At 37.6% G+C, this 16,012-nt stretch overlaps 1 protein-coding gene across 11 annotated transcripts in view; it reads left to right on the plus strand.

Moving 5' to 3' along the window:
- The window catches only part of LMO7 (LIM domain 7), a 214,280-nt gene that overhangs the window by 80,466 nt on the left and 117,802 nt on the right, over nt 1-16,012 (plus strand). For all 11 annotated transcript variants that reach the window (XM_082602294.1, XM_082602292.1, XM_082602296.1 and 8 more), the window contains exon 4: nt 5,164-5,233. In XM_082602294.1, the coding sequence (XP_082458420.1) occupies nt 5,164-5,233 (70 nt within the window). The remainder of the gene's footprint in view (nt 1-5,163; nt 5,234-16,012) is intronic.

The raw sequence follows: 16,012 nt of genomic DNA on the forward strand, positions 1-16,012 counted from the left end.
ACTGACTTGTTGCTGCTTCACTGACTTTCCTATCTTAGCATGTATTGTTAACCATTTATTTGTGTTGTATCCTAATTCAGCAGTATTCAAAATTACTGCCACAGGAATTCTAGAAATCAAACTTATATTAATTTTACTACTAGTCTTTAAAAATACCAATACTAAAGTAATCATAAAATTCTGTATTGAATTTTTTTTTTTTTTTTTTTTTTTTTGCGGTACGCGGGCCTCTCACTGTTGTGGCCTCTCCCATTGTGGAGCACAGGCTACTGGACGCGCAGGCTCAGCAGCCATGGCTCACGGGCCTAGCTGCTCCACGGCATGTGGGATCTTCCCGGACCAGGGCACGAACCCGTGTCCCCTGCATCGGCAGGCGGGCTCTCAACCATTGCGCCACCAGAGAAGCCCTGTATTGAATGTTTTTAAACTTTAAAATTTTAAATTACATATGCTTATTACTTTACCCATGGATGTGTGATCACTACTCAAGGTGGTTTTTATTTTTAAAATATTACAACTTATGAATTTAGCTGTAGATAATTAATTAAAAATCTCAGTAAAGTATGGACTTATGATAACCATTCTAAATTAATATATGTGGTAGAGAGCTTACTCTCTCTTTTTTCAAAAAATATTTATTTACTTATTATTTATTTATTTATTTATTTATTTATTTAGGCTGCGCCAGGTCTTTGTTGCGGCCCTCGGGAATCTTTGTTGCAGAATGCGGGCTTCTTAGTTGCGGCAGGAATGCGGGATCTAATTCCCTGACCAGGCATCGAACCTGGGCCCCCTGCATTGGAAGCATGGAGTATTACCCACTGGACCACCAGGGAAGTCCCTAGAGAGCTTACTCTCTTGATCAGCATTTGACAATCAGGAGAGAACACTGAAGATTGACTTGTTTAGTAACAGAAAAAATAACAAAGAAGAAAAGCACAAAATCATGTCTAGCATTTGAGTGAAACTAAAAAAGTTCTTCTGAATTTATTTCTACAAAGAAGAAAGAGATTTTGAATCATTCACAGGAAAATTTCTGCATTAGAAGTTAGTGGGTTTATAAAATATTTGATATGCCAGGTCCTTTGATAAGTGCTAGGAGATGTGTTTGGAATGAGAGAACATCCTTGCACTTAGCAGCTTCACTGGCTGGTTGCTCTGTGGCTGATCCCAGGGCAGTGCTCTGTCTTTACTTGACATCTGTTTTTTGAGCAGAGTCTGCATCTCGAAGAAACCTAGACAGATGATTGTGTCGAGTAACAGATAAAACAAGGCATTGCTCCTTAATTTGTAAGGAAATGTGAAATATCTTTAGTATATCTTTTAAACAAATACCTAGCTTACTGATAGGAAAAGTTTGACTAATGTGGGGATATATGTTTAGAAAATGCAGCCGACAGAAAGATATTAAAAATATGTATGTGTGGGGCTTCCCTGGTGGCGCAGTGGTTGAGAGTCCACCTGCTGATGCAGGGGACACGGGTTCGTGTCCCGGTCTGGGGGTATCCCACATGCCGCGGAGCGGCTGGGCCCGTGAGCCATGGCCGCTGAGCCTGCGCTCCACAGTGGGAGAGGCCACAACAGTGAAGGCCCGCGTACCACAAAAAAAAAAAAAAAAAAAAAAGTATGTGTGAATGACTAACCAAATACTTATAGGTTAAAAAGTTCACTCTCATTGCACTGATATGCTCTTTGATGTCAATCTTTCTGGTACATTTGGAAAAACTCTTTGGAAATAGGAAGTCAAAAGATGTCTCTCGATTTTCTACGTCTGCTGAAGAGCTTTCTGATAAAGGGGAAATGAGATTTGGCATTTGGAACTAGTTCCTGGAGACCAAGAGACAGAGCTTCACATTCTAGTTCTCATTAAAGCCTTTTATAACTGAGCCAGATGCCACATTGAGCTCTATGTGCAGTTTTCTTGGAGTGTTGCCTCTGACTTATATTTAAAGTCAGGTCACATTCACTGGTGACGAGATTTCTGAACAGAGGCAACTTCCTAGCATCTGTTATGTAACTCAACTCCCTTGGAGGGAGGGTACAATACATTTTGGGGAGGAGGAGAAGAGGAAGTAGATAAAACTGGAGGAAAGAGATGAAGGAGAGGGGTTGTAGTCCTTTTTGCGGGAGGGCTCTACCATGGGAGATAGCAAGTGACTAGGTGTCTCCTGTTCTGGTTTTCATCTTACTAAAAGAGCACACCCCTGGTATGCTAGCAAAGCACATGGCCATGAGGGAAAGCTTGGGGGAGTCGAGGTATGATTCTACATAGGATTAGAGGGGTGGGGCAAAGGGATGCAGGCAGATAAAGTGGTCCCTTGACTGCCTCTAGTTCCTTGTGTACAGAGGTATCTGGAAAGTTAGCATGTTATATGGTTCTTAAATAGAGCCAGTGACCTGAAGCCAGTGTTGTGTTTAGGAATTCCACATGTGTAATTGAAGAATGCTTATTATGCAAAGAAGTTCCATTTGTGAAAGAGAGTAGTATCTCTCTTGTGTGGCACTTGTATTTTATTTGACATAAGACTAAGCCCTATTCCTTTAGATAGACTTAAATTTCACGGAATTTTAGATTTTATAAAACCTGTTTTTCTCCCCAGAAGGAATATCCTAATCTTCCTTTAATTGTATATGAAAATAATTACTCATGATTCATAATCCGATTGGATGTTCACTATTTGCCAAAACTATATGAGCATTTTCTCCATATTCTAGTGCTTAGAACTGATACCATTTTAACAGTTGACAAAATAAAACAGCATTTTCCTCTAGTGACACCACTTCTTTTAGAGGGTAGTTTGCATGTTATCCAGCCTGTTGTTTTTCCTTGTGGTTGTTTCCATGTTTGTACACATACGAGGAGGCTCAGGAATGGATGCCAATCCATTGGGTGTATGTTGCTTCTAAGTAATAGCTCTGAAACTTTCTGATGAGGGAGGAGTCCATTGACTCATTATTGGGAGACGTCATTTATCTGTGCTGTTTCCTTTACCTCTATCCCTTGCCTCCTTTGGCTGACTTAATTGAGAGTAGCCTGTGTTATTATCCATTCCAGAAACTGTGTTAAAAAAAAATTCTCTCGATATTACTAACGCTGTAATACAAAAATGGTTAAGTGAAGTAAACAGGTAAATTGAATGATCTGGCCAAAGTTACCAGTGACTCAAGTGGGTGGAGGCGGAATTTATGACACTGTTCCTTTAATAAGGACGACTGATGTCAGATTTCCCTGACATTTTATAAAGTGCCCCAGCTCATATTGGTGTCTAACTTTTTTTTTTTTTTTTTTTGCGGTACGCGGGCCTCTCACTGTTGTGGCCTCTCCCATTGCGGAGCACAGGCTCCCGACGCGCAGGCTCAGCGGCCATGGCTCACGGGCCCAGCTGCTCCGCAGCATGTGGGATCCTCCCGGACCGGGGCACGAACCCGTGTCCCCTGCATCGGCAGGCGGACTCTTAACCACTGTGTCACCAGGGAAGCCCCGATGTCTAACTTGTAATATCACAGAAAGATTACATTTTAAGATTCAAGTTCCGTAGGGAAGTCACTGTCATACTAGTGTTCAGCAACTGCTATGAATTTCTTGGTTGACGCTATGTTAGAATTATGTTTCTGTTAAGTAATGTTTCAGTTATTTGTACTATGCGTTGCAAGAAGCCACCAGTAATAGAGTTCAAGAAATACTTGCTTAATAGGGAACAACTAGAACAATTAAATTGGAAATGTCATTTCTTATAAACCTGCTCAGTTCTTTGCTAGCTCTTCAGCTAGTGATTAAAGAAAAATATTGTGACCATGAGGGAGAAAGCCTTCCTTCCTACGTGGTTTTCAGTGTACAAATAAGAAATTAGGAGTCAAAGAGTAACAGTTCTTGGAAATGCTTAAAGTCGAGGGGTGGTTTTGTCATCTATGTTATCTAAAGATCTTTGTGTGAAGAAACTATGAAAACAGAAAAACAGCTTTTGTTCACCAGACTAAACCTTCATAAGCCACTGTTTTGTAATTTTGAATCCTGTTAACAACATTCTGAAGCTTATTAAATTGGGACTTTTGTCTTCTTTATTTTTAGCACACTCAAGTGTATATATAAATCTCTGGAATGTTGAAGGAGTGACATTCCACAAGTGTCAGATTTTTTTTTTTTTCTGTTGCCCATTGTGAAGGGGAGACCAGTAAATTAAGAATGTTTGATTCTTTCTCCTATATTTGCTTTCCTTTTGGAACTCTGTTACAGAATAAAGAATTGTTCTTTTGTGGAAGCATTATTTCATAGGAAAATCATTGTTTCAAATTGTAGTTTTCTGGCAGTGATTAATGATTAATTAACGAGGCTAGCTTTACTAGAAAAACATTATTATAATATTAAATTTCTACATGGCTTGGCACTGTTATCACTGCGCAGCAACAAAAATATAGAATTAACAATAATCTAGATTTAGAACCAAAAATTGTACTCTTAAGTTTCAGGTGTCAAAGCTGGGTTCTAAAAGTGTTTTAGAATCTAGAGACTTACAGATATCCTTGCAGATTCTGTAATAACAACATAAACTTTTGTTCAGTGTTAGATTCGGAAGTGACTGTTAGCCTATTTTGGGAAGTTCTGGTGCATTTAAATTTTTACCCAGTCATTCTGCAGTGATAACAAAGCAATCATAGAGTTGAATGAGTTACCAATGGGAAATAGTTGTTATTTGGATGAGTTCCACTGCACCCTTTAAATATGGCAAAAAAAAAAAATACGGTTTGAATCTACCTTCTTAAAACATGGATCAGTTTGAGAAAAAAAATCAATAAAAATGATTAATAGAAAAAGTTATTCTTAGGTTGAAGAGAACTATATTATAATGAAAAAGATTCTTTAACTGTTGAAACAGAATCAAATATTACCTTTCTTTAACAAATGTGGAACTATTTTTAAGGACATGTCTTTGAATGTAGAAGTGTGTCTCTATGTTCTAAGAGGCCCGTTCACTGTTGTTGGCATTGCTGGTCTGTTTCTTGACTTATTTTCTTAGTTGTTTGCTTTCTCTTGGGCTCTTGGGACCTGAAGAAAACATTGGGATGGATGAATGACATGTATGATTTTTGAGGATGTTAAAAAGAACACTAAACTAATATTGGCATTCTTGTAACTGCATATGTTGTTTGTTTATTTACTTTCAGTTTGATTAATAAACTTAAACCTGGTGTCATTAAGAAGATCAATAGACTGTCCACACCAATAGCAGGTTTGGTAAGTAATAAATTATCTTCAAAATTAGACTTGTTTCTGAAATGTAAAAAGATGGGCATAAACACGTTCTCTTATCTGGAATTATCATAGATATTAGGTTTGGGGTCTTTTTTCTCAAGAAAAGACCTTTCTCAAGAAAAGATCACCTTCTAGTGATCTTGTCCTTATATCTTTAGTTCCTCCTTCTGTTTCCATTCTGCCTGGAGGTTTTTATTTGTTTAAATTTTTGTTTGTTTTGCTTTTTGTGCCCTCAAACTGCCTATAGCACCCCTTTTGGCCCATTTCTTCCACAAATTGCATGTGTTTAGGATCACGGTCTTTCCGAAACTCAGCCCTCCGTATATTGGTTGCTAGTTGAACACAGTTTATGGAAACTGGCCAAAGCTGATGAGTTGTTACATTTCAGGTGCTTCGTGCTTATACATTGCCCTCGCTCAGCATGCAGGTTTTGGAGTGTATTTGCAACATACTTAAGACCTGTCAGCTCTTTTGGTTTCCTACCAACATCCTGTGTGATGTTGGGCAAGTCTCTGTCTTCTACTTTGCCTCAGTAATATTTTCCATAAGATGACTATGGATGACTCTAGATTCATTCTAGCTTTAAATTCAGAGTTTTGTGTATGAAAAACACCCCATACTATCATTATATAGATTCTCTGCTGTATCAAGACCCTAGAATAATGTGGGACCATATCTTTGGAAATAAATAATTTATAATTACAAATGATGGATAATTTTCAAAATGTTAGCAATCCCTAAGAATCAAGGCTGATGATGGGAGTCAGGTAAAAAATTAATTTTACAAAACACTCAAGTTTAAGACAGCTAATAACTGGAATGTAAATAAAATATGTTAATATTTTAGCTTTGGAATAGTCAAGCTGCTTATAATACATTCAGGAACCTTCTGTTTGGCCATGCATGTGTTTGCAGATGTTAAAGGCATGACGGATTAAAGGTAGCAGTACTAAAATTTCTGGGTTTGCAGCTGGCATGAAGGTGTCATCAGAATTTTGACAGGAATAAGTTGGTGGCAGAGTGTTTATTATTAGAAAATATCTGTCTAGGAGAGAAGGAAAGAAGAGTTTTTACAGTTTTTTCTTTGAAAGATCAGAAAAGTACTATTTTCTTTTGAAATATAGAATGCAGTTGACCCTTGAGCAAAGTGAGAGTTAGGAGCACCAACCTCCTGCGCACTTGAAAATCTGTGTGTAACTTCTGACTCACCCCCAAACTTAACTGCTAATAGCTTACTATTGACCAGAAGCCTTATTGATAACATAAATAGTCGATTAACCCATATTTTGTATGTTATGTGTATTATCAATATATACTGTATTGTTACAATAAAGTAAGTTAGATAAAAGAAAAGTTAAGAAAATCCTAAGGAAGAGAAAATACATTTACAGTACTGTACTGTATTTTTTGAAACCATAAGTTTACGTTGTCTGTTTACAAGATGAATCATCTGTCTGCCAATACCAACATCAGTATTGTCTCATATGATACAAAACACTATAGCTGTTATACATATTACTAACATTAGTCATAAAACTGAAAAGGTAATGTGAAAAAGAAATTCATATTTATTTAAAGGTATAATGATTCATGCATTTATAACAAAGAAACAGCACTATGATTGCTTCATGGTTGCCAAGCCTATACACTAATAAATGACTCATTATATGATTTTTGTGGCATACAGTATTACAGTCATATTTATAATACAGTATTAGAAACATTGTTACATTGAAAAACCCACTTACCCGTGATGATAGTCTGATATGCAGTTTCTCCAATCATGAGAGAGAGAGAGGCATATTGTACTGTAATGTAATTCCTTGAAAGCAAAGTTATAAAACAGTAAGAAAACTAACAAATAACTTTATATTAAATATCACTCACCTTATGCCTGTGTAAAGATAGTATCTACATATATTTTATGCATTCATGATAGATACTAACTTTTTCTTAATTTTTTCAATATTTCTAGGCTACATGGTTCATCTGTGAGTTTTTTCAAATTGTCGCAAATCTCCAAAAAATTTTCCAATATATTTCTTGAAAAAATATCTACGTATAAATGGACCTGTGCAGTTCAAACCTTTGTTGTTCAAGGGTCAACTGTCTATATATAAAGTTCCAGAGCAGTTGGGCTCAAATATTAATTCCTTCTTTCTTACCAAGTTACATCTATTCTATTTCTGTCATGACTAAGCAGCTGACATGATATTTTTATTGGTCTCAAACTTGGTTGGGTAAAAAACTTTCATATATATGCATATATTGCAATGTACATATATGTATGAATTACTTCTGGTAATATAAGAGTCAGAGGTATTATTTAAGGAATAAAGTTAAAGAACTTTTGTTTTTGAAGTCTTTCTATTCCTAGGAAGAAACATTCAATTTAATAAAATAAGTATGTTTTATCTGAAAATAACTTTTACGAAATAACTTCTGTGAAAATGAAAAGTATGAATTGTATTGAAAGTGCTCTGTTCTTTCATATGGCTTGAGTTTTTCTCAGTGTTATAGGTTGAATTATGTCCCGCCTCTCAAAAAAAAATACAATACCAGGCATACCTCAATTTATTGTGCTTCACTTTAGTGCACTTTGCAGATATTGCATTTTTTATAAATTGAAGGTTTGTGGCAACCCTGCATCGAACAAGTTTTATCAACGCCATTTTTCTAACAGCATTTTTTCACCCCATGTCTCTGGGTCATTTTTGGGTAATTCTTGCAGTATTTCAAACTTTTTCATTATTATTATATTTGTCGTGGTGATCCATGACGAGTGTTCTCTGATGTTACTTCTATGACTCTCTGAAGGCTCAGATGATGGTTAGTATGTGTTAGCAATACAGTATTTGTTAATTAAGGTATGTGTGTTGCTTTATTAGACCTAATGCTACTGCACACTTGATAGACTATAGTTAGTATAAACATAACTTTTATATGCACTGGGAGACAAAAAAAAAATTCATGTGACTTGCTTCATCGCGGTGGTCTGGAACCCAACCCACAATATCTCTGAGGTATGCCTATATACTGAAGTCCTAAACTGCAGTACCTCAGAAGGTGATCTTATTTGGGAAGAGGGTTGTCACATGGAGTATGGGAACAGAGGTCATAATGGAGTAGGGTAGGCACCCTAATCTAATATGATTGGCATCCTTATAAGAAGATGGCCTTGTGAAGGCAGATACACACAGGAAGAATGCCATGTGACAACTGAGAATTGGCGTGATGCATCCACAGGCCAAGGAGGAGCAGAGATTGCCAGCAAACCACCAGAAACTGGAAGAGACAAGGAAGGATTCTTCTACAGGTTTCATAGGAGCATGGCTTTGTGAATACCTTGATTTTGGACTTCCTGTCTCCAGAACTGTGAGACAATAAATCTCTGTTGCTTTAAGCCACTCGGTTTGTGGTACTTTGTTATGGCAGCCCTCGGAAACTAATACAGATAGGTACGTGTTTTAGTTAATACTTGCCTTTTAAAAAACTTTTTACTTTGAAATATAGATTCAGAGGAAGTTGCAAAAAAAGCAGTACGGGGGGTCCTCTGTGCCTTTCACCCCAGTTTCCCCCATTGTAACATCTCGTATAACTCTGGTACAATATTGAAACCAGGAATTCACACTGGTACATTCAAAGACTTTAATCAGATCTACCAGGTTAATGCTTTTTTGGTAACAAAGAGCAAAGATGCTTTCAAGCTAAGTGAGATGAAGAGTGTTTTATTGTAAGGATTTTCCAGAGGACTCTCATTAATCTAGTGCTCAGGCATAAACGTGGCAGCTGCGTTCAACATGATTACTTTTTTCTGTCCCATTTCTAACAAGAAATGGCATCCCTTAGTTGCGTTTCCCAAAAGAGGAATCTGAATGGATCAGATTACCTTTTCTTTTTTTTTTTTAAATTGGAGTATAGTTGATTTACAATGTTGTGTAATGTTGTGTTAGTTTCAGCTGTACAACAAAGTGAATCAGTTATATGTACACATATATCCACTCCTTTTCAGATTCTTTTCCCATATAGGTTGTTACAGAATATTGAGTAGATTTCCCTGTGCTATACAGTAGGTCCTTATTAGTTATCTATTTTATATATAGTAGTGTATATATGATAATCCCAATCTCCTAATTTATCCCTTCCCTTTGCTAACCATAAGTTTGATTTTGAGATCTGTGAGTCTGAGATTACCTTTTTCTTTCCAGGCTACAGATCTCATGGGTCAGTGGCCAGCTAGTAGGTGAGTTCCTTCAGGGAGAGAGTGGTCTTGGCTGACTGGGCTGTGGTCAGGAGTATTCATTTCCTTTAGTTTGTTCAGTTCTGGTGTGTGGGTTGAAGTGGTTTCATGAATGAAGTTTGTGTGGGGTAGATACCAAGTTAGGTCAAATACAGCAATAATTACACAATTTCTGTGTAAGTGTTTGTTAAGCTATGTGAGTGTAGTGCTCCAAGCCCCCTCTTCCATTCCTCCCTTTTTTACTCTCTTCTTCAGTTATGACTTTTATCTGTTTCATGTCCACTCCCATGTGTATTTAGCTTTGAAGCCAAGGCTGTGGATTTACGCATGGCAGATAGACCTGTGTGAAACACTTGGAATATCCCCTGAGCAGTGACAACACAGAGGGAGATGTTAAGATGATTCAGAAATATATTGAATGCTTTTCTTAAAACATTCATATGATTATATGATTTTTTTTTCTTTAGGAAGGCAGTAATCATGTTCTCATAGACCTTCTAGAGATACAGCTTTCCTTGCTTGATTGAGTTTTGTAAAGAAATACATTTTCCCCTATCCTTTAAATTCTTTTTGTTCTTTATAAAGCCATGCTTAAAAATTCTAACGCAAGAGTTTGAGTCTTTCAAAAAATTAGCTGGTGTTAAATGTGGGTATGTTCAAATCATTGAAACTCAAAACCAAAACTTTGAGAATTAAAAAACTCAACCTCAAAACAAAACCCTGAGGAACAGGCAAGATACTCTGATGGTGAAAAGAGCCATTGAACCAGAATATTATTTACCATCTGCATTAGTGTGCATGAGATACAATATGTGTAGAAAACATCAAGGAAGTTATTAACCATAAGACTTACAGTCATCTTGGACCCCTAATGGTTTATTTGTATTTTCTAAAGCAAGGTTTCTCAACCTTGGCACTATTGACATTTTGGACTGGATAATCCTTTGTTGTGGGAGTCTGTCCTGTGCATTGTAGAACATTGAGCAGCATCCCTGGCCTCTACTCAATAGATGCAAGTAGCACTGTGCCTTCCATCCCCCCCTTGTGACAACTAAAAATGTCTCCGGACATTGCCAGTAACCCCTATGGCATAAAATCATCCCTGGTTGAGAACCACTGAGCTAAAGAATCAAGAAAGTAAACCCTACCCTTTTACATGGGCTAGTTTGCTGACTGACTACAGATTTGATTGTTCACACGCTTGGCATTTCAATTGTGATTTCCCTTTGAAAAGCAATGGTATCCTAGAAAATTTAGTTTGAATCATTTGTTTGTTTGAATGTTTGTGTCTGTCAGTGGGCTTAGTAGAAAAATCCTTGGTATATCCGGACTTGCATGAAAAACATGGGCTCAGTTTGAACATCTTTGCTCTAAAGTGTTATTCTTTCAGATTCCTTTAAGAGTGGAATGTGTAAGGTTGACTACAGAGGCTGGGAAAGTTGTCTCCTCATTCAGGAATGCTGTAGAATGTAGGAAATGGGCAAAGATGCCAGCTAGCTTAAGCTGTTAGATGTGTCATTTTCTCCTGCCTTCATAATGGTTATTTTAAGAAATAAAACAAGTCTATGGGTCTGTTCTTACTGCTACTTTTCAGAAGGTTATTAGTGGTCAGTGTTCTTGTACCTGTGTAAAATTACTTCTGATTCATTAATCTTCACTCACCTATACATTTGGGTGTCAGCAAAGTAGTGCAACCTAGTCTATGCCAAGGTCACTGTAGAAACATCTAGTTGTTCCCTTCCACTGTGGTAGAAAATTCACCTGAGGAATCAGCTATAAAATTTAAATATTCTGATCCAGGTTTTATCATGCACTTTTTTGAAAACTACTCTTAAGCAATGACTATAGTTATCCCATTAAAAAATTTTTTTTAGTAAAATAAGCCCAGGGGTTGGGAGAGGGGAGGTTTGTGAAACGCTGGGTTTGTGAGTTCTTTCTACAAGTAAAATCAAAATGTGAGACCTCAAGACAGACTGTTTTCAGGAGAAAAAAACTTTCTTCTGTTTCCTTTCCTTTCTCGTCCAAGTTGAAATAATGTAAGAAGTACAAATATAATTACTAGTTTCATTCAAGGGTGGTACTTTTCTGGGTAAGAGGCAGGAATGAATTTTGTATGGTTGAAGAGAAAGTACTCAAGGAATATTAGAATGTGGCTTGGATGAGCAGCCAGTATGAATATATGCCTTGCTTGAAAGAGTGGTGATTGAGAGTTGCTCTGTACTAGGTCAAACCCAATGTGTGTCTCAGAGGGAATATCTCTCTAGCTGGTAATAAGCAAGATGCATTTGTGAAAATATTTGGATGTTAATATATGCAAAACACTGATAAGCTGCAGCATGAGAAGAGAGGGGAAAATGGTGTAGAGCTAGTTTAAAATAACCATTTAATGGTAAGATCAGTAGTGTCTGTTTTCTGGTCTTGAATTTTATTGCTGACTTCATAGATTTGTTGAAGGAGATCTTCCACCTGGTAAATTTGAGAGAGGCTTCCACCAAGCAGATTCTTTTTGATTCACTCATCCTTGCCAATTTGATTATTTAGCCAATAAGAGCAGGATTCATACTGAGCTGATTCTGACTGCCCTGCTCCGCATCTTTAGATGGATGGGGGTCAACATGGAGGTCCCCTCCCATAACCCTACTCTTGCCTCAACTCTTAGTTTTCATGTTCTTGATTTACTCACAGTTGATAAATAACAAAGGCTAAATGTTTCTATAAATTACCATTTCTCACCTCTTACTGTATTGGAATAATTTCATATATGTTGGATCAGACCTTGGAGTTTTGAGTTAAAAGATTTTTTTCTTTTCTTTCATTTCCTAATGAGACAGTGAAGGTTAAACTATATCAATACACTTGATTAAAACTGCTCAGTCTTGGTCTCATGCTTAAAAGTCTATTAAAGAAATGTTTTTATTACAAAGGGAAGGTGAACCACTGTTACAAGCTGTGTAACACTAACATTTAAACTATTCTTATTTTACTAGCATGCCAATCTCATTATTTCCTTTGAAAACAAAACACCAATAACACAAATATGGAGTACTTTTTCTTACTTCTTAATAAAGACATAGAAGAGTACTATAGTGTTACCATTTTTAGTGTACTATTGCACTGGTGTAAGAAATCGTAGCATAAAAGTTAGACACTACTAAAAAAAAAAGATCACTTTGTGCATTTGAAATGACATTTTCCATGGTTGTATTTTAATGTAAATAATTTTTTTCTAATATATCTTTTATTGGAATTTCTGTGGATCACCATCTGTATTTTGAAATGGTTTGGGGTTATCCAGTAATCAAGTCTGAGGAAACAGACTGATGTACATTGGATGTCTTCAAGGTAACAAATATTAGATATTAAATATCCAAATGCCTTAATACCTCCATGTAAATGGCATATAAATAAGTCAATGATGACTGAGTTATTTATATAAAGTATTTTTAGGAGATCTCAAGTTTCCTTGTCACCCTATTTTTCTCCAACTCTCAACTGAAATTAAGTATCACCAAGAGTAGAAACTTAGAAACTTAGTGTCAACGTTGGAATTGGTTACAATGCCCTCATAATGATGCAGCACTGTAAATCAGGAAACTCCGGTTTTATTTCTAGCCATAATCTCTTAGTCATGGCATTGGCACAAGTTTAGGAACACTTCCCTATGGTTCCAAAACTTACTCGTTTTTAAATCTAAGATGAACATTTATGCGCCAGCTTTCAGCCTTGAGGGCAACTTTTTTTCAAAACATTAATGAATTAGAATTCCTAAAGCAACACTATGATTAACTTTTACAGTTAAAAAAAATTGATTCAGAGTAAGATTACGTCATACATGGCAGTTTTATTCAGATACAAAGACACTTTGAACAATCTCTCTTTAGGCATCTTTTTTTTTTTTTGCAGTACACGGGCCTCTCACTGTTGTGGCCTCTCCCGTTGTGGAGCACAGGCTCCGGACGCGCAGGCTCAGCGGCCATGGCTCACGGGCCCAGCCGCTCTGTGGCATGTGGGATCTTCCCGGACCGGGGCACGAACCCATGTCCCCTGCATCGGCAGGTGGACTCTCAACCACTGTGCCACCAGGGAAGCCCTAGGCATCTTTTTAATGTAGAAATTGGAAACGGAAGAGCAGATGATGTTAATATGAAATAGAACCCAGGTGTAAGACTGGTGTCAGGGCATTGGTTACTTGATGGGGTTTAGGCCCATGACTATCCCTCCTTTCCTAAAAATACTGAACACCTACTCTGTGCCAGGTACTGTTCTAAGAACTTGGGACACAACCACAAGTAAGGCAGAGAACGTTGCTCCCTAATGGAACATAGGCACTAAGTTGATAATAACGTGTCAGGTGCCAATAATTATGATGAAGAATCTATAATACCTCGCCAATTACCTTAATTATACTGAAAAAATAAAGTGAGTGGGTAGAGAATGATTGAATGCATGTATGAGAAGTATTACAGAGAAGGTGCTCAAGGGCATCTTATTTCAGGAGGTGGCATTTGATCAGGGACCTGAATGAAGGGAGGGAGTGGGAAGATATGAGGATGGGTGGGAGTTTTCCAGAGAGGAGGAAAAGAGGGGCGGGGTCAAGGCAGGATCACACTGGACCATTAAGGAGGACTCTGCGTCTGGAACTGAGTGAGGCAAAGAGGTAGGCCAGCAAGGTTGTATAGGGCTTTGTGGGCCCCTAAGCCACTGGGGATGAGAAGCTGTTGGGGACTTTTGAGAGTAATTTAATTTGTTGTTAGAAATTATTGGTTGTCTGTGATAAAGGATGCACATATTTGTGAATACACTGAAACCCACTGAATTGTGCCCTTTGGATGAATTGTAGAGGATGTGAATTAATGTCTCAGTAAAACTTAAAAATAAAAAAAGATCATAGATTGGTGTTTGAAGAGTGGACTGAAGGAAATTGAGAAGCAGAAAAGTCAGTTAAGGTAATTGTGATGATTCAGTAATTGTGATGATTCATTTTATGTGTCAACCTGACTGTGCTATGGGGTGTCCAGTTATTTGGTCAGACATTATTATATTATCCTAGGTGTGTCTGTGAGGGTGTTTTGGATGAGATTAACATTTGAATTGGTGGACTGAGTAAAGCAGATTGCCCTTTCTATTGAGAGTGGGCCTCATCTAATCAGTTGAAGGCCTGCCTAGAAGAAAAAGTTCAACCCTCCTGTGAGTAAGAGGAGGGCTCATGCCACAGTGCATGAGCTAGGACATGGGTCTTTTCCTGCCTTCAGACAGACTTGAACTGAAACATTGGCTCTTCTAGGGTTTCAAGGCTGCTAGCTTTTGAACTTGTTAGTTACACCATCCCACTGACTCTCCTGGTTCTCAGGCTGTGCCCACAAACTGGAACTATGCCATCAGCTCTCCTGGGTGTCCAGCTTATAGATGGGCAGATTGTGGGACTTAGCCTCCATAATTGTATGAGCCAATTCCTTATTATAAATCTCTTTATATATGTATCCTGTTGGTTCTGTTTTTGACTAATACAGTAGTGCAGGCAAGAGAGTGTGGTGGCAATATTGGGAATGGTGAGAAGTGGTCAGAGTTTCCAAATGTTTTGATGGAAAGAGTGTGTAGGACTGACTTATGGGTTGATAGAGAAGCCAGGGTTTTTGTATTAGTAGTCTATTGACATAATACATATGGAGCAGAGGGTTGGTGGAGGGGAGGGGACAATCAAGAGACCCTGTGGAGGATGAGGTGATTTGCGTAAGGTGGCAGATTTGCAAATGTCCGAAAAAGTGGTCAATGTTGATTTTAGATGTTATTCCCTAACAACATCATGGAAAAGATAATTAAAGGGGTGGTTTGTGATTATTTAACAAGAAGGAAAATAATCACTAGAAGCCAGCCTTGTCCACCCCAAACAAATGCTCTAAAGCAACAGATCACTGGGCTGGTCCCATGGAGAGTCCAGGAGACCTACTAGAGGTCATGAAATGGCCCACAATGGATTTTGCTTGACTCACACAGGTTTTGCTTGTCTTCAAAATTTAAATCAACATTTGCATACCCTCATATTTTAGATAAAATCTTCATCTCTAGCTTTGCAATGAATCTGGTAACAGCAGGCCTGTATTCCCCCAAGGCAACCATTATATGGGGTGTCCCATAGACAGGATGGGAGCCTCTGGTTTCTTTGTTCTCTTTTGTCATCTCTTTGACATTATTCCCATTTTATTCATTTGTATTTGATTTATTCATATGACCATCCTTGGCCTTTTAGGCGTCTGTCTTAATTCCTGTAATGTGTCTGTTGTTGTAGCCTTGGTATTGTTGAGATGGAAAAGCGGACCAGATAATAATGTCTGTAGGCGAAATCTTAAATAATTGAGAAAAAATGCTCAGTTTTAAGGACCTGAATGTAAATCCATGTAAACTTGGAGAGAGGTTTCTGGCAGTTTGCCTTAGGGCTTGTACTTGCCCTATTTTTATTTTTTTTTTAAAAAAAGGTGGGATGAAAACATGGGAAATTTACTTAGTCTAGTTTGTAGATGTTG

Source organism: Mesoplodon mirus (genome assembly GCF_964341445.2).
Source record: "Mesoplodon mirus genome assembly, chromosome: 17".
Lineage (NCBI taxonomy): Eukaryota > Metazoa > Chordata > Mammalia > Artiodactyla > Ziphiidae > Mesoplodon > Mesoplodon mirus.